Below are 27,216 nucleotides of genomic sequence, written 5' to 3'. Positions count from 1 at the left end.
CCGATTTGCCCATACACAACATACTGGAGATTGCCTTAGGCTATAGTGGGTAGAATTTTGCTTTTTAGAAACATCAATAGCAAATCGGTTATCAAGAATTAAATAAAGGACTTGAATGATGATTTAATAAAATGCCTGATGCAAAACAGAAATTAAAACAAAGTAAATCTTTCAAACATACATATATATATATATATATATATATATATATATATATATAGTACTGCAGAAGCATATTCTTGTAAATAACCTGAGAAAGTCTTGGAAATGTTATCCATTGGCTGGAATGATCTGCCAGAGGATGTGGGGGGGATAACAAATTATACATAATAATTATTTACATGTCCTATAATATGGCCTTTTTGGGAAAAAGTTGGAGATGTTCTGAAATGCATTTTTAATTTAACAGAACATCTAAAGCTGGAAAATATTGTGGGTATTGGTTTGCTTGGGAGGATTACACCATATGACACTGACAGCCATGAAGCAGCTGACAAGGACATTGGAACAGTTGGTCATATCAAACTGAATGGCTATCAACCACAGAACAAATTTTGGAAAAACAGAAATTTCTATTTAAGTTTACAGAACGCCCCCACACAACCACTTTTTTAATTCACTTCTAATGGCTTAAATATTGTATTTTGATAATTATGTCAGCCATTTACTAATTTGTGAAATAAAAATTGCAGAAATGTGTTAGTCACGTAGATTTGCTGGGTTTTTTTGGGCATACAAGCCATTGAAATATCTCAGGATTTTTTTTTTAGATTAATTCATAATGAAACAGATTTTTAGTTTCTGTCTAAATTGTCTTGTCAGTGGCAATGTGAACAGTATCCTTGGAAATGCTATAATGATAATACTATAAGCTTTGTTAATCATTTACTTTGAGAATAGTGTTGTCCTATCAACAATATGTAAATTTGTCTTTCAGTGTTTAATGGTTCCCTATCCTGTTTGTAATGGACAGCCAGGAAACCATTGGTAGTCTTTGGAAGGACCCATAAAACAAGAACATGATAGCATTTTGATTACAGTCACAGCTGACCAGTATAGTTAATGGCAAACACTACTCCAACTGGAGAAACTTGTCCTGCAATGTCTTAAACAGTCCCTAAACAAAATACAAGAACAAGACAAAAAACTGTAAAATGAGTGTGTTAAAAACTGATAGTAGTGTCAGATTTATTCTTGATTTCTGTCTGCGCATATTTGTCGACAAGGACAAAAAAGGAAAAAATCACTAAACTAGAATTCCTCATAGCAGAGAAGAAACTTTATTGCAGCTCGTTTTTTTTTTCTCAGGGAGATAATATAAAAGTTTAAAAGATGGTAGAATTTGTTAGTCAAACCAATGAATCTTCTTTGAGCAAGTGATTGTTCTCTAGGTGCTATTCTGTTCAGTATATGCTGTTGATTGACATTTTGAATGACATTCTGTTTTCTTGAAATATCAGTGTGAAGAAGTTAAAATCGAAGGAGGACCGCAAACTCAGGAGAAAGCAGTATAAACAGTCATTTCAAGATAACAAGGCTGACGGCAATGAGATTCTTCTGAAGACATCAGACTCCACTGCTCAGAGTCAACAGAAAGGTACTGTTGCTAATAGGGGTGTAATGATAACCGGTATAATGATAAACCGCGGTAAAATTTCTGACGGTTAGTATTACCGTTTCGATTCTAATTATTATGATAACCGTGTTCGATTACCGCACCTGGAAAACTCACGGTACTGTTCATTTCCTGAAGAAGCAGAGGCACTCCAGGCGTGTGTGCGCAGTTTGTAATGTTTGGCCTCTGAAAACATGGCGGAAGGGACCTGCACGGACAGAGCTCCAGAGATTCAGGGATAGTGGCTCCCGCACGGACCCGGTCTGTCGGAACGCACACACGGACCTGGTCCGTCTGACTGCGGGTTGGTCCGAACAAGCACATGAGCGCACAGACCCAGTCCTCGCTAGTGTTAACCTCTTCCTGGCCCCAACATTGAAACCATCTGAATATAGATACTCACAACAAACTCATGTCAGTTCAAATGAGCCCAAATGAGTGAGCTTCAACTGTACAAAGACACGTGTGTAAAAACCAAAGGAGAGGAGGCTTTATGAACTGAAGGACATTCAACAGTAAATCCAATGACTGAACTCCAGAAGAACTGGACCATATGACACTGTTGTGACTGGTCTGTCTCTCACCAGGAGTGAACCACTGACCAATCTGGATCAGATCACCCTAACATGTTTTAAAATCCTCATTCTTTCAGAATATTTACATTTGTTCATTAAATAGTTCAGGAAAATATGATTGTGCTTCACTTTCTGTTTGTGTGTGTGCAATAGTGTATATGTGTGACACTGTGAATGATTTGATCTGGAAAATGTTCAAACAAATTCCGCTATGACCTGTCCAACTACTTTTTTCACACTCAAAAAAAACCACAGGAATAAATAGGAGAATTGATAAGGAATTGGATTGATAAGCAGAACTGATAATGGCATTGATATTGATCAAATCCTGTCAGTTCCACCCCTGGTGCAGATGTCTCTTGTGTCCATAAGGTGCCAACTTAAATGCACATTTGTATGTTTGTTGTTTACATGTTGTTACTTGAATGTTTCTGCAACAGAAAGTACATTGTGCATGTTACTTTATTAGTTTTTTTCAAAATACAACTTGGTTATATTATTTCAGTGTGTGCATCAGTACTTTTTGAACATTTTGAGCACAATTTCTACAATACAGCAATAATGATAACCGTGATAATTTTGGTCACAATAACCGTGATATGAAATTTTCATATCATTACATCCCTAGTTGCTAATATACACACACTTCTACAGTCTATCTGATGAAGGTCTTTTCCGCTTCTTGGGAAGGTTAGTGTCCTCAAGTAGATAAAACTACTTGTGATGGTTGACTCAACAAATTTAGTCATGTGTGAATGTATCACTAACTGATGCAACACCAGATCATAACACTGCCCTCACAGGCTTGTATCTTAGGTGTGATGGGTGTATCTTCATCTGCCTCTCTTCTCACTTATTCTGGAACCAGTTCAGTCTGGACTCATTAGACCATCTTACTTTTTCCATGACTTCAGATTCCAATATTTATGGTTGTTATTAAGTTGATGGTTGTTTTAGAAAGTAGAGGCTACTTAGTGCATTAGTGAAGGTTAAATAACTTGTTGCAGCTAAGATGTATAAATCACTGCAGTAATTATCTATCAAGAGCACTCGTAACTACTTAAGTGTAACTTAACATGCAGTTGATACTTAACGGCATGATTCTAAGAATTAGCATAAATTAGGAAACAGACAGTGTAGTGATTAGTGGCTGAATGTCTAGGTGTGGATATGTGAGACAGGAGTAATTCACAGACATCCCCGATCCCAAGACAGACACTTATACAGAACCATATGGGGCTCTGAGAGAGTTATTTCAAGTTTCTGTACTAATTTTACCATTTAAGAAAGGCCCAACTAAATAAAAAAAATGTGTGTGCGGTGTATTTAGAATGTTCTTGCTGCTTTCCCTTGCATTTCCCACCAGAAACTGAAGCCTTTTAAACCTACCAGAGTTCCCCAATAAAATGCGTAATTCTGCAGATTACTTTGTTTTCAAACTGAGGAACAAATTAACCAGTCCAGGCAGTGGAGACACAGTCTGTGACGTTTCTTGAGTTGGCGGTTTAAAAATAGAGCAATTACAAAGGGGTCAGGTTGGCCAGTCAGAAAACAAATGGTGGTTTGGCAGAATCTCACTGAAGCACAGATGGATTGATCACTTCTGATGGGAGTCATTAACACAGATTTTTTTTTTTTTTAATTCTTAGTATTTTTTCCTACTTTGGAACTAAATTATAGTCCTGTGCCATCATCAAGGTGGGAAGACTTAAGAAAATGTTCAAAGAGAAAGAGGCAAGTTGAGGTGGTTTCACCCATAAAATACAGATTTGTTCATTTAAATGTGCATTATCGCCACCATTGGTGCGTTTTATCAAAGTTCAAGAGCTGGGGCCTGGGGATTGTATTACATGTTGATATGTGTGTCTATGTATGTGTATGTGTATTTAACAGTTTGGGTTTTTTTTGCTAATGTTGGACCTACATTTGCAAACAAAATCCCAGAACCCAAGGATACTCAGGGATTAAACTGGAAAATTACAAAACAAAATCCAAATTCTCTTTTTATAAGAGCTGTGGAGGAAAACAAAATTATAGATATTGTCAAAAAATTCAAGAACAAAAAGTCAACACTGTTTTAACATTGATATGATGATAGTAAAAGAAATTATATACTATGTTGTTAAACCATTCATATATATTTGTAACCAGTCCTCTTACGGGCACTTTACCAAGAGAAATGAAAACTGCAAAAGTAGTTCCTGTTCACAAAAATGGAAATAGGCATATGTTTAACAACTATAGACCCATCTCACTTCTGCCACAATTCTCAATAAATACTGGAAAATACTGGGAAAATTATTTGTAATCAGGCTTGACAAATATAATTTACTAAGTGATCATCTGTATGGTTTTTGATCAAATAGCTCTACTACTACAGCAGTGATGGCTCTTGTGGAAGATATAGCTACAGCTATAGACAATAGAGAATATGCAGTGGGTGTTTTTATTGATCTAAGCAAGACCTTTGACACCATGTGTCAGGGGCCCTGCATACGCCTGACTGGAAAGTTACCTCTGTAACAGATTGTAATTTGAACATATGAACAATGTGGATTCAGTTAAAAAAGAAATTACACATGGAGTTCCACAAGGCTTTATATTGGGTCCCAAATTGTTTATAATGTATATTAATGATGTCTGTGAGGTTTTGAAAAAATGTAGAAGTATATTATATGCTGACGATACCAGCCTCTACTGCTCAGGATAGGACCTGCAGCAGCTCTTAGTCATGGTACAAAACGAGCTCATAGCATTGAAAAAATGGTTTGATATCAACAAACTTTCAATGAATCTGAGTAAAACAAAATATATATTTGGAAATGGAAAGATTAGTAATCAAAGTAAAATCAAAGTTAATGACATAGAAATTGAAAGAGTGTTTGCTGGTAAGTTTTTAGGTGTTACCATTGATGGTAAACTTGATTGGAAGTCGCATATAAACATGTTAGACAAAATTAGCGAAAACCAAAGCCATAATTGGTAAAATGAGAACTATACTTGATAAATATTCACTTCTCATACTATATAATTCTATCGTTCTTCCATAATTAAATTATGGTGCAGAAATATGGGGAAACAACTACTATTCAAGTATCCATCCTATCTTTTTACTTCAAAAAAAGGCAATAAGAATTATTACTAATGCAGATTTTTATGCACCAACAAACTCTATTTTTACAGAGCTTAATTTACTAAAAATACACGATCTTGTTGACCTTAATATAGTAGTAGTGATGTACAAGGCACACAATAATCTTTAAATAAACTACTTCTACTACTACTACTATATTTAAGTATATGAAAACATTTCATAGTTACACAATCATCTTGTAATGACTATAAAATGCAGTAATTACACTGGTTTTTGAGCCATTTAAAATGAAAATTAATCAAATAGTTGGGTCTGTGGCGCTCAGTGGGTGTAATTGTGCATCAGTTTCACTTATTTATTTGCTTGTTTGCTTTTAAAATTTGAAAAAATCTCCTGAGGAATTGTGAGTGTGAGAAAAAATAGAATTGATCATGTTTTTTATTTCCCTGTTTTGTCATTAGCCTGGTTGCTTTATAGGGATCGGGTTCTTCTTCAGATCAGCCAGCATATGCACTTGCTCAGAGAGGAGACGGGTCTCCCTGTAGCAGCCTTAATCAGCAGTTTGAGACCCTGGGTTGAGCTTGACCATTCCAGAGGAAACCAGCTTGCTGGGAGGATGTTGAACTGGAAGCAGGAGCCACTCGAGACTCTTGGACAAGCTGTGGAAGTACTTCTAGAGAGGAAGAATCGGGTTTGGGCTCGTGTTCTTATCCACCTGCTCAGTAGCTCCTCGGACATAAATCCTAAACTCAACAGCTGGGCATGTCATCTTAACAATGCAGGTGATCTACAAATTTATTCACTGTCAGTATATGAGAAATATCTCATATTTTCATGCTAGTGCACTCTATTTTAGGAAATTTGGACTACAAACTTGAAAGAAGATAGTTGTATGTAGAAGGTTGTATGTAATGGTTAATTCTCTATCGAGGACGTGTGTAAATCCTGACCTTGGCTGGCTGTGTCTTTTAGGCCTGAATGCTGCCCAGTCTTTCATTGAGCGCTATGCTGAACACTTGGAGCAGCTAGACTTGGCCCTTCTGCTCAACTTTGGCCCATTGCAGGACATGGTTATAGAGAAGTTGGACACCAGGCCAGAGTTTTTTTCAAGCCTTGGCTTGACAGTGACTGAATACCTGAAACAGGCTCTTCCACATGACATGAGACTCTTTATCTGGACTCTGGAGGAGCATAGGGATAATTATTTGTCCTGCCACTCTGTACTGGATGAGTATTTTGAAATGATGGGTATGTATTGCAGAGAGGCGAACGTTTCAATTAGGGCTGCACAATTAATCGAATTTAAATTGAAATTGGCTTTTTTAATTGGGATGATATTTTTAAAAAGAACGGGAAGCATCAAATTGATTTCATCTCTCTCGTGCCTTTGTGCCTGCGGGCTACCGTAGGCTCCTTCTACTATCTGTGAGAGTGGTCTTTCAAAGAAGTCTGTGCAATGACCGCAGACCTTAAATCTGTGATGGGCACGCAGTAGTGACACCAATGTAGGCCGTGGTCCATGCACAGATCCCCCAATTCAAATATAACTGCATGGGGATCACTCATCTTGCATTGTCCACACGTAGATCCGTACCATACTGCCTTCTTCTGATCCGGGTCACGGGGGTAGCAGCCTCAGCAGAGTAGCCCAGACAGCCCTCTCCTCAGTCACATCTACCAGCTCCAGGGGGATCCCGAGGCGTTCCCAGGCCAGCCCAGACATATAATCCCTCCAGTGTGTCCTGGGTTGGTCTGGCACAAATCCCCTCCATTTAAATATAACCGCATGGAGATCACTTATATTATGTGGTCCATAGACGCACGCATGGCTGATGCCTGTCACTGACTTAGATTGGAATAACTTCTGATAACCATTACAGATTTGAGGTAGGGAACAGTGTATTGCATTGTGGGCTGCTCATGAAAACAACATGCTGACTTCTGTTGTCTTTTGTATTTTTCCCAAAAATTGAGATCAAAAATCAACTTTTTAGAGGACAAAATCTGGATTTCTTTTTTTTGGCCAAAATTGTGCAGCCCTATTTTGAAAATGACATCCGTTTATTGCCGTTTTTGTCCTGACTTCAGATATAACTTCCTGTGGTTTGCTTTTTAGATGGCCATTGTTCTGTCTTAAAAAAGTCTGAGGAAAATCAAAATGTAAGTCTTCACAATACTGAGATTAATTGTACAGTGGGATTAATTCATACTGGTTGAAGACAGTAGAAATGTTTAAGTAGTTTAAATGTTTGGTTTAGAAAGTGAAGAACAGAACAGACGTCATTAGAGTTGTTTTCATTTCAGAGTTCTTCTGTAAAGGCCAAAAGCCGAGGCCGGAAGAAGAAACAGAAAGAGCCAAAGGTGCAAAGTTGGACATGAGTTTTTTGTTGGAAATATGGCTGTATACAACTACCGAGTCATCACTCTGATATGTTTGTCTGTATTCCTTTCAGGGTGTTATAGTTTTGTCTGGGAGGAGAGGCATCACTCCAAGAGATGAATGGGACCATGATTTCGTTGAAGATGACTCTTTGTAAGTTGTATAATTCACCTGGACACATCTTGCATCTGTCACGTTTATTACCGATTATAATAAAGTAATTTCTGTCAACAGATCGTTCTTGCTGCCCAGTGATCCATTCAGTGTACCCAGTCACCTTCGAGAACAAGTGACCAATTTTGAGGACCAGTACAGCAGCAGCCACCAAAATCACTATAAAAATATTTTGGACAATAACCCTGACCCAACAAAAGAAAGTTTGTATGAGTAAGTTCAAGCCCAAAGAAGCAAACAGTCTAATAGGAACGCTTACATAATAGCAGTTGGTAAAAGGTACTGCATATTCCATAAGAATATTTTACACTGATTATTCCAGAGCAGGATACTGACATCACGGTATAAGTACAATTTAGTTCTCAAGCTTCCCTTATCTCACAAGATCTTCTGACCATGATGCAAGAACAAAGGGCATTCTTACTAAAACCTCTGTAGTGCTTGATGGGCTTTTGATGAATAAAAAATTCATAATTATCCTGCAAAGGATTAATAAAGTTCTATCTAATCTAATTAAATTAAAAAAAATCAATTTAAGTGATCTGAGAGGACATAAGACTACTGTATGTACTCTTTCCTTGGGTTTTCGAATATTTCACAATCTACCTTGTGACACATATTTTGGCCAGTCATGGGCATTCTCAGAGTAGCAGGGGGTTGACAACATGGCAGACTGTTGAAATTACCCATCACTGATTATATTTCATTAGATGTGACCTGGATGCCATTTTACTATTGCTCCATAAATCATCTGAACTTATGTTCAGTCTTTTGATCTGCATCAAGAGGAAGGAGCTGAAGGTGCGCATTTTTAAATTCTGGTGTCTTCAAACACACAGTATTTCTGTTGGATCAATGGGATTCTGGATCCAAGAATTCCCTTTGTCATGTATAGTACAGGTTCCATAAATTTTTATGTCACCGGCCGAGCTATTGTGAAGGTGCTGTGTCCGACGTTGTCTTCGTTAGCAATTTCTTCAAAGATCTTCTCAGATGAAACTACTGGTTGAATAAATTTCAAATTTTATATGTACCTTCCTTGGGACAATGTCTACAAAGTTTGTTCACAGTTTGGAGAAATTGTCATTTTTGACAGATTTCTGAAATACTTAAAAATTGCCTTCACGTCAGCCATATTTTTATGGCTTATAACGTGGAAATGATTACAGATATCAATATAGTTACTACTGAGCACTGATAGGAAGTCATATATGGACTTTCAATGGAGAATAACTACAAATTAAATGAAAGTACCACTGACTTCTATTGGGAGATTGATCTCCTGCATGAAGACCACAGGACTCTAACATAGCATCAGGAACTGACAGCCTCACAAATTCAAGTTATTGATTCTTGACAGAACATGCCTGTGAGCTACAGCCATTGGTCCTATTTTTGTATGACAAACTACAACCTGAGATTCTCCAAGTACGGTATTTGTTTCTGTCTGAGTGAGAAAGCCTGCCAGATCTATCTTAAAAGGTGCACATGAATGCAGCAAGAAACACTCTTAAAATGCTGCCGATTTGCAGTACTCAATAACTACACTGTTTTTCCCTGTTGTTGAGAAATGGTAATATACACCGTTTGTAAAACTAGTAATGTGTGCATGTATTTAATGTTCCAAGTAGACCTTTTCACTCACTAAGAGTTTGCTTGTGTCCAGTTCAGACCACGTATGAATACTTACCCTCAATATGGATATTTAATTTCATGCCATGCCAGAAACCTCAGTATTCTGCAATTAATTTGAATATCTGTCTTCAACCACAGCTATTTTGCCCAGATCTTGGAGGAGCATGGCCCATTGGTGGCTGAGGACCCCCTGCTGGTTGGTGAACTTGAAAATTTTCCAGCCGAAGCACAGCAGAAGATCAGAGAAGCAGGTGGCTTTGAGCCATTCCTTCTAGGGTCTCTTCGCTTCATAAAGATGGAAAGGTCCATTGGCCTGGCTAAGCATGCTGTTGTGCTGCAGGAGGCTGATCATGGACCCAGCCTGGATGACCTGGATGACATAACAGACCCGGACAAACACTCTCAGCCCTCTTTCACAGCCTGTCTTAGTGACTATCCATCTGTACAGAATGGTGTCTACCCCATTCTCCCAAATCCTTACATTTATGGTTTTCATCATCCTCTGTTTCTCCAGTCACTGACCACAGGTAATGCCTGTGGAGGAACTCTGACCGTAAATGATCCCATTTGTCATAGGACTAACAGTGAAGGCTTTAACAGTGGTCAGTGTGCCTCTTACATTTTAGCAAATAACTCTAAGGAGCTGAATGGTGATGTTAATGAGACAGATTGTGGTACTTTGGAGATTGAAGTATCTTCAGGAGAAATCACTACAAAGGAAACCAACCAGAACTTTTTAAGGAAACATGCAGCAATACAGGTTAACGCATTTCAACAGCTTTTTAAAAATCTATTCCACTGAATAGAATATTAAACTTGAAGCACTGGGTTGTGCAAATTTGAAATGACCCGTTTTGTGTCCCCTCAGACCTGTCAGGAGTCTATGCGGAGTGTAGCAGTGAATACAGAACTTAATGAGCTTTTTGAGAGCTGCCATGTGAGTTTAATTTTATTGTAATGTTATTTTTCTGTCCACTATATTTTAAACTTGTTTACATTTACGCTTCTATATCACAGGGTGATATCAGTAAAAAGGAGAAGAGCAACCAGGAGTTGAGTGAACAGATCGATATGATGATGAATGACCATGTGCAACTTTATCAGAAGCGTAAAGACGACATCTCTTCTCTTGAGGCAGATATGCAGAAGACCAGTGCCAATATACAAGTAGGTCCAGAAACCATAATAACGAAAAGACAAACTACCTTTGGTAGTATGAAGTACACACTTCCACACCATCTGCATCTACGCTAATACCATTTCATTCCAAAATAGTCTTTTAAAATGATTATCTCTGTCTAAAAGGGTTTTTGCAAAATTTCAGAAATAATCTCCAAAGATTCTAACATGCCTGAAATGCAAGGGGAGCTGATAAAGATGCTAGAGATCCCAGTTGCCACAAATTGCTTGACTGTTTTTTTGGTGTGAATGTAATTAGTAGTGAAAAAAAGTATGTCATACAAAATGAAATTGTACAACAGCTGCCAGCAGTGACAACTAGGATAGGATTCTCTATAATTTTGGATACATGTGGACATAATTGCCTGTAATTTTGGATTCAGCGTGTCAATAACCAGCTGGTGGTCATATCGATCAAATTTTATTTATATAGCGCCAAATCATAACAAAAGTTATTTCAGTACACATTACATATAGAGCTGGTCGAAACCAGACTCTCACAACCTCTTTTTTTCTTTCTGAAAGGATCACATGACAAGGGCACAAACAATATGGAGAAGGAGGATTTAAAAACTCAAATAGAAATCTTTTAGTGTGGCTATAACCTAAGTTTCCAAGTGCTAACACAGTAGAATCACAATGAGTTAGTGTATTACTTTTCTGTGTAAAGGTTACAAAAAAGGAGTTGGAACTATTCCAACACAAGCTGGAGGAGGAAGTGAAGAAGGACCAGAAAGAGAAGAAGGCCAACCAAGAGGTCCTCAAGTCCTTGAAGCAGGAGATTGAACAACTGCAGCAGGAGCATGACAGGTATGATTGAAACCAACAGTTTGGACCAACTTACCCATTACATTACACATTCCCTGCATTGATCCTCTCAGTTGGAATTTCACTATGATTTAAATATAATATTGTATATATTTCAAGCCTTTTACACAGCTAGAGCAAGATGATGAAACAAACATCACAACTATTCATACTTGTGGCAACGTAAATTGGCAATGGTTGATAAATGTTAGGTAAACTGTCCCCACAACTCTCTCTGTTTTCCGGCCTGTGTTTCTTTACCTCGTCTCTATTCCAGTATTTTCTGTTCCTTAGGGTAATTTATGTATAGTGTCCAGATCAGAAGCACACAGTGCACTGTAATTGATTGATATGATGTAAACATTCATCTCCTCTCTATCCTGATAATTAAGTTTTTTGGTGATGCTGCACCACACATTGTCCTTCATTTAATTGCCTAGAAATGCTGAGGTTGCCTGTCTTCCAACTTTAATGGGTTGAGAATAGTCAACCCCATTCAAAAATAAAAAAAGACGCAGCCTGGCCAAAACCAAACTCCCACATTCTAATATTTTCTTTGACTGACTTTAGTTGATTGTGGCATGCGTTTGCCATGGCATCATGTCAATAAGCTTATGCAATGTCACATTTATTTCTGTCATTTTATTTTAACACATAATGTTGAACCTTGACCTGCCTAGGGGTGTGTATTGGCAAGAATCTGGTGATATGATACAAATCACAATACTAGGATCACAATATGATATGTCATGATACTGTTAACAAGGTGATTTTTTTAAAAGATTGCTTCCTGGAAGAATTAAATTACACCAGAAATTTGCATAAATAATACTAAACACATTTTTATATGATCAGAACAGGATCTAATGCTATATCACAACATTTTCCTCTGTAAAAACTTAAAATATGTTTTACAGATATCACAGTTCAACACTTTCAGTGCCATGGGCCGGTTAAATCGGCTTTACGAAAACAACCTGTAAAGTGCCACGGGCCGATCAGATCGGCTTTGGAGAACACGCCACATTTGTGTACAAACAAACCATCCACCCCCATTTCTTTCTCACATTTCGATGACGTTCTTTCTGTGTCCCCCTTTTGAGACCAAGCAGATGGGAATTTGAGGTCACGCGACCGAATAATATTTTTATATCTTTTTAATGTTTCTTATTCTCCGGTGTTTCATCAGAGGGAGCCCTCCATGCCGGGGGGCGGCTGTGGACTCTGGGGGCTGTGGCGCCTTCTCTCACTGGGGTCCGCTCCTTTCTGGTGGGTGGGGGTCCCAGTTGGCCCTCTCCCACTGGTTGGGATGCGGGGCTGTGTTGCTGGTGCCTGGTCGCCGGGGTCGGCGGCTGCCTCCTGGTGCGGATGGCTCCCTGAGACAGCGCCTCCTAAATTGATGTTTTACTTTTACTTGTACATTTTTGTTCTGGTCTACCCGTGCTCAGTCAGTCTTCTTAAGTATGTGTGAGCTTGTGGGTTTGCATGTATATGTGTGTGTGTGTGTGTGTGTGTGTGTGTGGTGTGTGTGGGTGTGTGTGGGTGTGGGTGGGGGGCGGTACTGATTTTTAAACTGATATGTAAAGCACTTTGTGCTACAGTTTTTAATGTATGAAAAGTGCTAGATAAATAAAGATTATTATTATTATTATTATTATTATAAATTATGCAAATTCCAATCAATAATGAATCGGCTGCGTCCGGTGCGTTTTGAATCTAATCAGCAATCGGTCGGATGTTACCGAGCGGTTTCCTGCAGGATTCTTCAAATATTATAAAAAGGACGCGAAATACTGAAAAACGGCCAAATTCTGTGGCACCTTTAAGGCTTATTAGCCCCTTAACTGTCTGGCACTTAAAGAGTTAAGATCTTGCTAAAATGTTTATATTCTAGTTGTTCATAACAAACTATTTTTGTGCAATCCCAACAAAGGGACTAACATCTGCCTCTCAGACGGTAAAAATTGCTTTTAGGATACTTCAAACAACAATTATTTAATAAAACTATTAAATGATAATAAATCAAATATAAACAAAGAAGAAAACAAAATGAACCTCCGCTATATCTGCATTTGAATAAATACCTAAATATATCAATATAGTACTTTTAATATTGATACAGTGTCGTGAAATGAAATATTGCCGAAATGATATTTTCTTACACCCCTAGACCTGACCAACTGAGGCAACCTATACTAATCAGAATGCTTCCTCCACAGGCTTGTATGGTAGGCGCAAAGCATGATGGGTGAATCAATGAATCTGCCTGTATTCTGACCCGTTTTCTGAAATGCTTAGTTCTCCTGCTGAAGCAAACTGATCACTGCAATAACTGTCCAAAAGAAGGCTCTTACCAGTTTGCGTAGTTCATGGGTCGGCGACCGTTGCTATCTAAAGAGCCATTTTAGGACAGATATTGGAAAAAAAAAAACTGTCTGGAGTCAAAAGATATACCTCAAAGTGGTGACCATTTAAGATTAGTTTGTACGGAAAATCAAAGTTTCTGTCCATTTACAGAACTACAAAGAAATGACAGAAGTACACTTAAGTAAACTGTGATGTGTCATTCATGTGTTGTGGAGCAAAAATCAACTGGTATGTGAAGGATTTCTTTGCAGTAGTTTATACAGACAAATGCCTTCAGTGTGATGAAATAAACAGTCTACTTTTACTACTATTTCTATTTTTTGATTCATTTTGAGTGCAGTTCACATTTTTAAAACTGCATAACATAAGCATGGTTATGATTGCGACAATAATAGCAGTAGTTATTCAGTTATTATTTACATATGTTTTTTAAAAAAGCCACATGGAGCCACTTGAAAAAGGCCCAAGAGCCAAATGTGGCTCCTGAGCTGAAGGTTTCCCACCTTTGGCTTAGTTAAATCCAGATAGAAACTTTTTCGCCAGGTTGTTTATATCCCTTCTCCACTAGTACTTGAATTATGTATGAAAGTAAAGTTTGGGAAAAAAAATTACTTGGGAGTTTTTCACACAAAAGTGCCCCCAGAATGTAAAGCTCTCTAGTCATAGTATTGTGTAGAGTATAAAAAGATATGTTTAACTGAGTTTATGTTGCTATTTTTCTTCAACTAATCATTTTGTGCTATTCATTATATATACAGTCTTGCCAGAAGGATTAGAGGGAAGAAAACCAACTACGACACACAGCTGAGTGATTTTTTAGAGCTGAGGTAAGCAATAGCACAGAAAGGAAGATGAGCATAACATAAATATTTCCATCACTTTTTCCTTGACTCTGTTTTTATTTTTTTTTAAAGTAACCAATCAGCAGCTGAGAAGATGAGTCTGGAGGATGAGATTAAGCGGTGTAAAGCCTTGGTTTCCACAGCTGTCAGAAGGTCCCACACAGCTCAGGTAGCTCCCCTGACACATTAGCAATTTCTTCAGGCATCTTCTGTGACAAAACTACTGGTCAAATTCATTTCAAATTGTATATGTAGCTTTCTTGGGACAATGTCTACAAAGATTATTCACAGTTTTGAGGAGTTTAGATTTTTGAAATATTAAAAATTTGCCTTTATTTATAATGGTCCATATTTTGATGGCCTATAACATTTAAATGTTTAGAGCTATCTATATAGTTGCTATTGGGCATTGATAGAAAGTCATATATGGACTTTCATTTGGGTTCATGACCTGTGACTTTGAAGGGTAAAACTCAAGGTCACTAATGTCTGCATTTCAACAATCTTCTTCTCCAAAACTACTGGTTGCATTAATTTAAAAAAAAAAAAATGGCTTCCTTGGGACAATGTCTCTAAAGTATCTTCACAGTTTTTAGAAATTTTGATTTTTGAATTTTTTGACAAATTTTTTACAAGATAAAAAATTTGCCTTTACGTATAATGGGCCATATTTTGGTGACTTATAATGTGAAAACAGTTAAAAAATATCAGCATAGTTACTAGGGATGCAGCAGTACAGGTTATCCACGGTTCGGTACGTATTGCGGTTCTTGAGTCACGGTTCACAGTACGGTTCAGATGCAGAGCCCAGCTGTGTGCCGAAACGTAACTGGGAACTGATGTAGAGCTTTAAGGCTCATTTATGCTCACTTTACGTACGTAAATAGATAAGTCCATTTCTAACAATGTCATGCGTCACTGCCTTCATACTTCTGTGTTTCCTGTTTGTTGGAATGAGCATTTCTCAATCAATCCACCAGGAGGCACCACTCTTAATTACCATACTGGCCAAGTACCACAAAGAAGAGTAAAGTTTTTGAGAAGAAGAAGAAAGTCAATAATAACAAACCTTGCAAAGCTCTAATATAAACGCCAGTTGTCAGGAAATGTCATTTGAAAATGGCAAATGAGCCGTACCACGATACATGCTCCTATTGAACCGCTAGGGGCGTACCAATTGGTATGACATGTACCATTGCACCCCTGATAGTTACTAATGAGCATTGATAGGAAGTCATGTGCAGACTTTATTTAATTTGTTAGTTATCCTTCAGTGAAAGTACCACCCACTTCTATTGGGAGATTGATCTCCTGCATCAAGGTCACAGGACAGCACCAGGACCTGACAACCTTACAAATTCAAGTTGTTATTGACTCTTGATTAAAAACATGCTGGTGAGATACAGGAACAGAGATTCAGTTTAAGATTCTGTTTGGTTCTCATTTGCAGTTGTCTGTGTTGGAGAGCAACCAGGACCAGGTCTTGTACAGCCTATACAGAGAACTAGCAGATCAGAGGGCCTTACTGAGCAAACTGGATGATGTAGCACCCAGGTAAGAAGTGCAATGCAACCATGGAATCACTTTCAGTATCAGATTGACCACATTGCCTGGTTGTTTTTAAGGGGACATAATCTGATTCTTCTTTTTTTGGTTGCTTGCTCCCATTTTTTTAGTGTGATGACATAACTTTTGTTATGATTTGGCACTATATAAATAAAATTTGATTGATTGATTGATTTTTGCAGTCAGCTAACATTGGCATTGACATTCAAAATGACCTGTCCCAAGCGTTTTAGTTTAGTTATTGGTGTTGTGACATGTAAACTTCTTAATGAAAGCAATATTCACACTTGTAAATTAATTTGAGAGCCCACAATATTCATACGCGCTGATGCTAGACTAACATTGTGAATGCTGGCCAGTCAGGAGTGTGATTTTTGAGAAATGGGGACAAGACAGGTGTCAGGATGGAAGTATTAACCTAAAATGTGCATAAAAGCTGTTCTTTAACAGACTCATTTGAATTTTTCCAGACATTCAACCCAGGATGTGGAAATGGCTCGAAAAACTGTGAGAGTTGCTGTACAAGAACTTGAAAAGCAGATTTCCAGTACTGAGGTACATGAATTCACTCAAAAGGCCCTTTCCCACCAAAAGGCCCAGGAACTTTATTACCAGGAACCTATTTACCAGGAACTTTTTGGGGTAAAAGAGTTCCTGGTAACTGCGTTTCCACTGCACCCGAAAGTTCAGGGTAATTTATTCAAATCAGGTTGATGATGTATAAGGGAGCAGTAACAGAAACTGTAGTCCAGTTCATGTACATTCACAAACTAACCTCTAGCACAATAAAATGACACAGTACTGTAAGTGGACGGTTTGGGTTTAACGTTTTACTGGTTGTTGAATCACTTAATCCATCTGGAATACATTTTAAATAAAGTTAACCATCATACCTTAATTTGTATTTAAAAATGGTACAACATGTATTTTCAACTTCTCATTCCTTAAACTAAATCACATCTAACTTTATGTGTGATGGATGGTTCTGTTTCATTTCTGTTGTTTTAGAGATATAGTCCAGGTTCAACCAAAAGTCAGACAGATTTACTCAAATGCCTGCATTGAATTCAACTGCATACTACTGATAAAAGTACTAATACTCATATTTTGAGGCCTTGTAAATGAACAGACAGTATTAGGTTAGATTTTTTTTTTTTTTTATTAAAAATTTAAACAAAACAAAGGTTCCTTGAGATTAAAAGGGAAATAAACACGTGTGAAAGGTTCAGGCTTTTGGACCAGGGTCTGGTCCAGCTTGTCCAGGACAGCCGGTCTGGAACTCCATGGTCCTGGCCCCTTTTTTGCTTTCCTACAGGAAAAGTAATAAAAATGTTAAAATGCATCACAGAACACATGACAGATTCCTACCAGTGTGATGTGACCTGTAAAATATCTGACCTGGGCCATTGTAAACAGCAGTAGATGATGAACCAGGACACAAACGAGCCACAGGTTCAGAAAAAGAGACGAGTCTGTCCGGTCCATTTCAGGTGGAATTCACAAACATACAGAATAAATCAGTGTTCAGCTCACGGCGACAACACGAATACATCCAGTTCTCAGATTTAGGTTTAATGTCAGATTGTTGACCAGTTAGCATTAGCATTAGGTTAACTGGACTTCACTGTTGTCTAAACAGCTGATGCTCCACTGACTATTGTTACAACATGGAATGAACTAAACAGTGAATATTTCTGTCATATACATACCATTGGTTTGTTCGACAGTCGGATCCACTGCAACCGTTGTGGTCCTTTAGTTTCTTTTAATCCTGCATAAATTTCTTCTTCTTTTCTCGTATTTCTTTAGGCTTGTATCTTATATTTGGCTCTGACAGCTTTTACTCACTTGTTCGTGTCGGCGATTCAAAGTCCGTCTGAATTTCCTCGTCGTCTGTCCACTTGTTGTAGCTTCTCTTTGGCCCATTTTCCAAATTATCAAAATACAAAGCTTGCGGAAATTAAATGAGTTAAATATTGGCAGTGAACAGAATGCAGAAATGCCTGCCAGTCTAGTCCACCACTCAGCCTTCTCCAGCACACAGCCCCTCCCCTTAAAGTTCCTGGTAATCTGAGAAGTACTACCTCTGTACCATGAACTTCTTCGGGGTGATTCGGGGCCGGGGGAGGGTCAGTTTACCAGGGTAATTTTCGGTGGAAACGCACCAGGAACTTTGAAAGTTCAGGGTAATACAGAAAGTTCCTGCAAAAGTTCCTGCGGTGGGAAAGGGCCTAAACATACTATGGGTGAACATCACTATAGGGTGCTTTTTGGACTTCAAAATGTCAAAAAGGAAAAAAAAAAAAAAAAACGTGAGATTTTCCACTTAAAGGTGGGGTCTGAGATCTTAGAAAAACGGTTCGCGCCAGCTACATTTTGAAAGTACTCAGTTCAAAAGTCCAAACCCCTTTCTTCAGACGTCCCTCTGAAGCCACACCTCCAGAGTAGTGGCACGCGCAGTGCTTGTTCCCGAGGGTTCACGAGCGCTGCACAGCAACAATTCACTGGCTGAGGCTCTGCTCTGCACTGTACCCAGGTTTGGCTCCGACGCCGTCGGCCAAACCATCTCCGACACCGGCTGAGGCTCTGTCCCCTGCTTCACTCCTGTACGCCTCAGGTTCCTACCCCAACTACAGCCCCGGCTGAGCTTCTGGCTCGCGTATCCATGCATACCTTATTCAGTTTCCTCAAACACCCCTGCTCTTCCAGAACAGCCCCAGTTCAGACCTATGTGACTAATGTTACATTTACCACTGATTTATGTTAGTAACTAAACAGTTTGCAGATGAACTTTCCATCCTAATAGAACTAATATATCCAGGTTCTGGCTACGCTTCCTGTACAAGTGCTCCAGCCTCTGGGAACATGAAGAGGGGTACGCGCAGAAGGGGGGAGGGGTGAATGTCAGTTGAGTTTGATAGACAAATCACCGTTCAATCATTTCGAGTGGGCGCTCAAATGATTGGATGTTGTTTTTTCAGTCCTGTCCGTTCCACAGGTGACTGATTTTTTTAAAATTTTTGTGTTGGAGCATTTAATTAATTAGTTGTAATCGGGGTGTGAAGGGGATTTTAAGGAATATAATAAAAAATGCTCCAGAAAAACATCTCAGACTCCACCTTTAGCTTTATGTTCAGTGTATTAAGTAGGCTGTTGTTGTTTGTCCATCAGTCTCAATGACGACCTTGACTTCAGTTTTTGTGGGTCTTGGAGTGGCTTGTCAGCCATATTCTCGCTCTGAAGCATGTGCTGCACACGATGCACATGAGTCTGAATGTATGGGAATGGGCAATGTGTTCATGGTGACAGTTAGATTCTGCTTGAGCAAAGGCAATTTATACTGATATTGACCCCTACAGGGGTGATAGGATTCTGGCACCATGCTGTATTTCCAGCGTGTGGCGATCAGCAAGGGGGAAATGCAGGATATATATTGTGTGCAAAAAGATTGGAATCAGTACAATATCAAGGGCTCTGACCTGGGCTTTGATAAACCTCTTGCACTCAACTAATGGCTTTCGCTCCCAAGAAGTTCAATCACGGCTTCTAGCCAATCAGTAGTACAGAGGGGGTGGGCCTTGTGGAGACGAAAAAACTGATTCAGAGCAGACAACCTCAGAGTAGTGAACTGTATGTTGTGAGGCTCGTAGAGATGGCAGACAAGCAGATGAAGACCGGTGAAGACATCCTGCAGGTTCACAAGGGACTGACAAATAAATGGCATCAATAGAGGAGGTGGGAATTAATGGAAAGCCTTATGGCAGTTGGCGCACATATTTAGGACAACGGGGTGTTTGTTTTTGTATATTATGCTCGCATACATTGAAATATGCGAGGAGCGGTTAAAAAATAAAGGTACTTTCACTGCATGAAGCTGACCCTACCTTTAGAGCTGCTGTAAGTGCATCACATGGAGTATTATTGCCACCTTATGATCTGTTAATATGTCTATAATAGTAATATGAATCAGAGGTTTACTCGTGGAACTCTCGCTAAATTTACAATAAATAAATTTTCTCGATAAATAAACAACCATACAGCTGTAAAACTGAAAATGAAACTTAAGATGCTTATAAGACAGGGGTCAATAAATAGTGGGCTGGGGGGAGGTAAATACCATGATGTATCACTTTCAGACAGAGTCTAGATATATAGTTGTGGAAGCAGCAGTGGAAAAAATAGGATTATATGTATTAATGTTGTTTTGGCCCTGACCTCTTATTTATGGGGAAGTGAAAGCCCAAACCATGCCTTATTCCATCACCATTGAAAGCTCAGGTCATACTTCCTACTGCAGATCCAGTGGTGGATTAATGAGCAGGATTGCATTGTATTTGCGCAATACTCAGACAAGTAGTTTCCATCTGAAATTGCATGGAAAGGCATTTTAGGTGCTATGATTTTCAAAATTTTCTTGGGGGAGGGTCTCCTAACCCCCCGATGCATGATTTGTATGCAGTGTGAGTTGGGTGGTTGAAGGACCATAAGACCTTATTACTCAGGGGCCTATGATTTCTTAATTTTCTCCTATGCAGACCTGCGAATTGCTGACCCATTCCTCAAGACCTGAGCTGAAGAAAAATTTTCAGGCTTGAGATTTTTTTTTTTTTTTTTTTTTTTGCAATCACAATTGTTAGCTGACAGGATTTCTATGCCAATGGTAGATAATGTTCAAGCTGTAGAGGAGTAACAGAGGTACAGAAGAACACAGGAGTGAGGATTTTCATGAAAACTCTAGCCCAAATCCTTTACACTGCAGTCGGTGGATATAAGCTGTACAGATGGTTGTTAACTTTGACATTACAATCACGAAGTAATCACCTCTTTGCACAAAACTCTAACACAAATATCACATGCTATCAAGCACATGTGAAAGTTTGGTATTGAATGAATATTTTAATGTTGATAAGTGATGTGAAAAGAAGACCTGTGACTTGATTAAATAACTGATGTTTAGGGTTGACTTCTCATCTCCATGTTAAAACTGCAGACCTGTTGTTTTGTGGTTTACAGACACAATTCCAAGAGCAGAAGGACCAAGTGAAGAATGGCACAACAGTCAACGAGTTGCATCCAGTCAGCATCGCTGAACCTCCAGAACATCCATTTTCACCAGTAAGATCGGTCTAGGCAGACGATCCTTAAAGAGTAGTTCGAAAAAAGATCAAGATGAAAACAGTGCAATACATTACAAAGAGATATTGGCTAATAGTTGACCTCTAAAAAAAATTGTAATCTGTAAGTTAAAAAAAAAAAAGAGGCATGGAATATTAGGTACAATATGTACTGAGTCCAGCACACAATAGTTACTAGGGGTTCGCAATTAATCAGTTTTAAATCAAATTGGATTTTAATTAGGACAATTTTTAAAAAGGGAAATCGTCAAATTGATTTCATCTCTCTCGTGTCTCCAGGCCACACGCCTCAGAGCTGTGCGCCTCCAGGCTACCGTAGGCTCCTCCTAACTGTGAGAGTACTCTTTCACAGACGTTCGTATAATGACTGCGGACCTTAAATCTGTGATCGGCCTGCAGTAGTGATACCAATGTCAGTCGTGGTCCACGTACAGATTCTCCAATTCAAATATAACTGCATGGGGATCACTCATCTTACGTTGTAGATCCGTACCATATTGTCTTCTTCCAATCTGGGCCGTGGGGGCAGCAGCCTCAGCAGAGTAGCCCAGACAGCCCTCTCCTCAGCCACATCCACCAGCTCCAGGGGAATCCCGAGGCATTCCCAAGCGAGCCCACAGATACAATCCCTCCAGCGTTTCCTGGGTTGGTCTCCTCCATGCATGGATCTCCCAATTTAAATATAACCACATTAGGATCACTCATCATACGTGACCGACACACGCATGACTGATGCCTGTCACTGACTTAAATTGGTATAGCTTCTGTGGGCCCATTATGGAATTTTCAGGGATTCTGTGATACCATCACCGATTTGAAGTAGGGAGCAGTGCCTTGCATTGTGGGCTGCTCACAAAAATGACATGCTGACTTCTGTTGTCTTTTGTAGTTTTACCCAAAAATTGAAATCAAAAATCAATTTTTTAGATGAAAAAGTCGGCATTTTATTTTTGGTCAGTCGTGCAGCCCTAGAAGTTACCTTTGACTAAATCATTGTTTCTCAACCTTTTGTGACTAAACACCCCCTCACGTCATCATGAGCCTTCTGCCATTCCCCCTCCAACTGGGGGATTGGGGGAAGTGGGAATTAACACGTAAATTCACCATTGAGATTACATGCTGGTTGCACAATCATGCCAGCACAAGCACCGCTTGTTCTGATGTTGACACTTAGATGACAGTGACTATCACCCCCCATTTCTGTCTGAGCACCCCACTCTCAGCTTACCTGTTCCAAATGTCCACACCATACAACTGTACAAAGTGAAAGTGAAACTCAAGACACGTCACTAATTCCTCTGTCTCCTGTCACCTCATTTTCCTTTTTTCCTACCTTCGGAAACTTTAATTTGAGGGGACAGGATGTTTGCCCCCACCCCCACCCCCCAACCGGGCCCTGATGACACCCTGGTGTTTGCTCTGCCGCTAAATTCAGAAGCATTGCTAAGTAGCGTATCAAACACATTACATTCCTGCAGATGAATTGTATGCCGTGTGGATGTGTGGACAAATGTTTTAGCATATTGGAGGTATTTCCCCCTTTGAGAGAGACGGAAGCTTTGCAAGTGTTCAGTGGCCCTGGTGTCCATCTGTTTGCATGAAATACAGTCATACTTTGGACGGCTAAAATTTGCCTAGAGGTCTATTTATGTCTTTGTGCATAAGAATCAATTAAGTGAAGCCCAAAGGAACTTGTGTTGGTAAACGCAAGTATGCAGATTTACAGGATTTCAGTTATTATCAACATGTTGATGATCATATGAACTATGTTTTCAGGTCAAAAATGTCCAATTTCATCACAATTAATGCTAAGATTTTCATGTCACAAATGGCCAAGTTATATTTGAACTGAATTTACCTGAAAAACAAATATTCTCTTCTTTTAGATTCCCCAATTTTTCATACAAGATTATATACTACATATCACGTTTTATTTTTACAGGTTGCAATATGGAGTATCGTGCTGATCCACCCTGCTTATGTAAGTGAATACATACATTAAGCATGTCACATGTCACTTTTAAATCAACAGTTTATCTATAATAAGCATTTTTATAAAGAAATACAATTCTGTATTGTTATTTACTCTTTCGTATGATGATAAACTATACAATCAATAATTATGATCCTAGTTTTTGCCACAGGGATCATTTCTGGAAATGGTGACATGGCTGACGAGCATCAGTGTGATGGGATCTGTAACAACCATGTCACATCCGTCCACTGCCACATTTTGTGTTTTTGTGTCAGCTGTTATTGTTTTAGATCCACAATACTAACATTTATGAATAAGAGGAGAATTAGCAATAGTAAGTATTTAAGTTTATTACTAATAAAGTACTGGTACTGACCAGATCATTATGGGTGATGTCACGTCCGTCCACTGTCACGTTCATCCACCAGTAAAAGTTTTCAAATACACGTGCTATTCAAAATCCAATATTTCTGAAATTTTAGCTTCCACTGTCAAATATCAGTAATCTGTGCACAAATGTATTAGCATTATTTCAACACAGTTCTATGCATTTTTTACAACTTTTTTTTTTTTTTGACAAAAATGGCCACTCATTTGACCCCCTAAGTAAATTTTAGCCATGGAGCATTTCTGCCTCGACGCCATGTTGGCTATGTTCTAAAACAAAACAATGCAGTGCACGTGTGACGTCATCACGCATGTGCAACAAAGGCGGAAATGATAAGCAGAATCGTCAGTACCAGTTGTTAGTTTAACTGGCTGTTAGCCAGGGAGTACTAGTTTTTTTAACACTTCTGTTGGACTAATCTAAAATCAAAACTTGAGACTGAGTTGAAACACCTTTGGACATGGCCAAAACATTTATTTTGTCTATAAACAAACTCCATCTATTATTGTTAAAAATTTGGTGGCATGTTTCCTAATGTGTTTGTTGTTGTGGTAGATATGCAACACATACTGTTAGTAGTATTTTACTAATTCCAGGTCGAACGCAGATATAAGAATGATCCTGTTGGTATTTATTTAGCCTTCTGAAGGAGCTTCAGCCTCACTTAGAACTCCAGTGCGGATCCAGCCAACTGTTGCTTCTGCTGCTGCCGAGGGCCACAAACCCCCCATCAGGACCTGGAGCCCCCACCCACCACTGTGGCTGACAAGGCCATTGAGCGCCTTTCCCCCATTTCCCTACCTACACCAGGTATCACTGCTGCAACAACGCAGTAGTCATTCCTTGTTAAATTTTTCCTCTATGTGTAGTGTTTTGTTTTGTAATCCCATATGTAACAGCTAATCAAACATCACCCATGTAGACTAACACATAGATGTGTGTCTATTCAGGTCAGATCTGATGAAGTTAATTCAGAAGCTGCGTTCATCCAGTGGTGGAAGCCTTTACAGCATGACGTTACAGGATGTAGTCAGTGGTGTGACTCAGCTGATTTTGGACCATCAGGTAGATGTTTATTTATTGGTGGTTTCCACCCAGATGTATTCAGAATTTTAATAACATTTTTTGTAAAAATGGCAAGAATGTTCATTTACAGTTGTTTGTAGTTGCTGTTACATATAGTTTTTCATACAGTTTCATATGTGATCTTCTCATTGAACAGCCGGTGTGACAAAATTTGAGTGTTCTATGTTTATTGTATTAATTCAGTGTACATCCATACATAAGTCCATCTGTAATTTAATATTTCCATCGCATTTATTTACATGCACCTTATGTCAGTACACCAAGTCTGCCACGTCTCCAAAGTATAAAAATTTTCATATATTTCTGTCCGTCTGTCCATCCAAGATTTTTGTCCATCTAATTCTCACACTATTCACCCGATTCTTTCCAAATTTCGCACACATGCTCTTTACATGTCTTTTTTCTCAATTTTACCTTTTTTTTTTTTTTTACACATTCTTGCGTGTTTTTTTTTATTTTTTTTAAAGCAGCGTATGCTTTCATCACCAATTTTTCATCAAATCTGCAAAACCCAAGTCATAGCCTGAGTATCACGAATCCATGTCTTACGTGATTACCCACCTGAATCTCTTCCCTCACGGTGAACAATTTCGAAGTGTACTCCACCTAAACAGTCCATTTGTTTACAGAGCCAAATTTCTGAAAAATCCCGACTGACGTACCAGCTCTGTTTGTAAATAAATGGACTGTTTATGGTGGAGTACACTTCGAAATTGTTCACCGTGAGGGAAGAGATTCAGGTGAGTTATCACTTAAGACATACGGATTTGTGATACTCAGGCTATGACTTGGGTTTTACAGATTTGATGAAAAATTGGTGACGAAAGTCATACGCAGCTTTAAAGATTGAAAGTTAAGACTCAAAATGAATTCCTGGATTGGCATGGTATCAGTGAGCAGGAGGGGGCAAAGTGTTGTGTGACTGGGTGGGGGTATTGGTATACTTTTTTTAAAATGTTTAGCACTTCAGAGGTCTTTAATCTGGAAATTAAACTTGAGTATGAGTAAAGACATCCAGGGATTTCTATTTGTAAACCTTTTTTTTCCCATTTTAGAACAGAATGTTCTGGTGTCAACCTTCAGCGAACTTCCAGTCCAGCTCATAGTGCGAAACCCCCTTTGGTAAACCCTGCACAGTCTGGCAGTCAGTTGATACCCCTAGAGTTCCACATTCCAAAGCAGTAAGTCCACAACAAGTACTGTATGCATTGTATTATGTATGTGCAGTCAGGAAAGTCTGAACTGTGTTATTCCAGCCAACATTGAGGATCCTTGCATCATCTGTCATGAGGACATGTTTCCAGAAGATATCTGTGTGCTGGAGTGCAGACACAGTTTCCATAATGAGGGAGGACTGTTAACATGTGTCACTTCTGTGTGCATGTTTTTGATAAAAATTGTTTCACATAAGGTTTGTCTTATTGGCCTCCCAGAGTTAGTAAGGCTATTTCACACTGAGAAATACATTTACATACAGTATTTTCTTATACATAGAATTTATAATTCTACCATGTATTTTATTATTTTATTTTTATTATTTTATTTTAGTGCTGTCAAACGATAAACATTTTTAATCAGATTAATCACAGGGTTGCTGTGGATTAATTGATTAATCACGATTAAATATCCTTCATTTTAATTATTATTAACTGCATTTCATTTTACATGGGCAAACTCAAGAAAGAAGTCAATATGTACACACTTAACAGGTTTATTAAACACATTCAACAGTTTCAACAAAACAACTAGAAACAACTGTTCCGTCTTGGTTTTTTTGTCCTCATATTTCCATCCAGAGGGCCACTGTGCTGTTTAGCGTCTACCATCTTTATGGGTTGGTTCTGCTGCCTGTCACTACTGGAGCAACTGCCAATTTGTCCCAAGTAGAGTTACTGTCACGCATGCACAAACTGCCCCAAATGCGTTGCCAGAGATGTTTAGAGTTGTTCTGCACTGCAGATGGGTTAATTATAGGGGTGTAACGATACAGAAAAATTTTGGTTCCATACATTTTCAATGTTTTCGGTACAGTGGAGAGTAGTGAAGGGGGGAGGTACGGGGGGTTCACTCCGTAACTACCTGTGAGACACAGGACATTTCTACAAAATGCTCGTGCTGCTGCAGGGAGGTTTGCGCAGCCACCGGCAGTGGCAGCGCGAACCTCCGTTTCCTACAATGCATGTCACGACAAAAAATTCTGAAGATGCCCGAGTTCCCTCCCAGCTCTGAATGTAAACACATGGGTTTGTTTATGGTGGATGGCACTTCGAAATTGTTCACCGTAATGCAAGAGATTCAGGTGAGTAATCACAGAAAGACTTAAAGATTTGTGATACTTAGGCTATGACTGGGGTTTTACAGATTCGATGACAAATTGGTCACGAAAGTCTCCAGCACC

At 38.9% G+C, this 27,216-nt stretch overlaps 1 protein-coding gene and 1 long non-coding RNA gene across 2 annotated transcripts in view; one reads left to right on the top strand and one right to left on the bottom strand.

Moving 5' to 3' along the window:
• ttc3 (tetratricopeptide repeat domain 3) overlaps positions 1-27,216 on the top strand; it is a 57,918-nt gene that overhangs the window by 29,533 nt on the left and 1,169 nt on the right. The window contains 21 exon segments of the mRNA XM_030153222.1: positions 1,461-1,597; positions 5,746-6,066; positions 6,257-6,532; positions 7,401-7,444; positions 7,589-7,645; positions 7,738-7,817; positions 7,899-8,051; positions 9,612-10,233; positions 10,342-10,410; positions 10,491-10,640; positions 11,323-11,462; positions 14,585-14,653; positions 14,741-14,837; positions 16,119-16,222; positions 16,705-16,789; positions 21,248-21,349; positions 24,372-24,542; positions 24,683-24,797; positions 25,873-25,950; positions 25,953-26,007; positions 26,082-26,166. Coding sequence (XP_030009082.1) covers positions 1,461-1,597; positions 5,746-6,066; positions 6,257-6,532; positions 7,401-7,444; positions 7,589-7,645; positions 7,738-7,817; positions 7,899-8,051; positions 9,612-10,233; positions 10,342-10,410; positions 10,491-10,640; positions 11,323-11,462; positions 14,585-14,653; positions 14,741-14,837; positions 16,119-16,222; positions 16,705-16,789; positions 21,248-21,349; positions 24,372-24,542; positions 24,683-24,797; positions 25,873-25,950; positions 25,953-26,007; positions 26,082-26,166 — 3,010 coding nt within the window.
• On the bottom strand, positions 158-15,570 carry LOC115432413 (uncharacterized). The gene is made up of 3 exons (XR_003937203.1): positions 15,389-15,570; positions 9,093-9,094; positions 158-168 (listed from the first exon to the last, which is right to left on the bottom strand). It is a non-coding gene; the product is annotated as an uncharacterized LOC115432413 (long non-coding RNA).

This window comes from Sphaeramia orbicularis, chromosome 14 (genome assembly GCF_902148855.1).
Source record: "Sphaeramia orbicularis chromosome 14, fSphaOr1.1, whole genome shotgun sequence".
Lineage (NCBI taxonomy): Eukaryota > Metazoa > Chordata > Actinopteri > Kurtiformes > Apogonidae > Sphaeramia > Sphaeramia orbicularis.
This window is presented reverse-complemented; position numbering and strand designations above follow the sequence as displayed.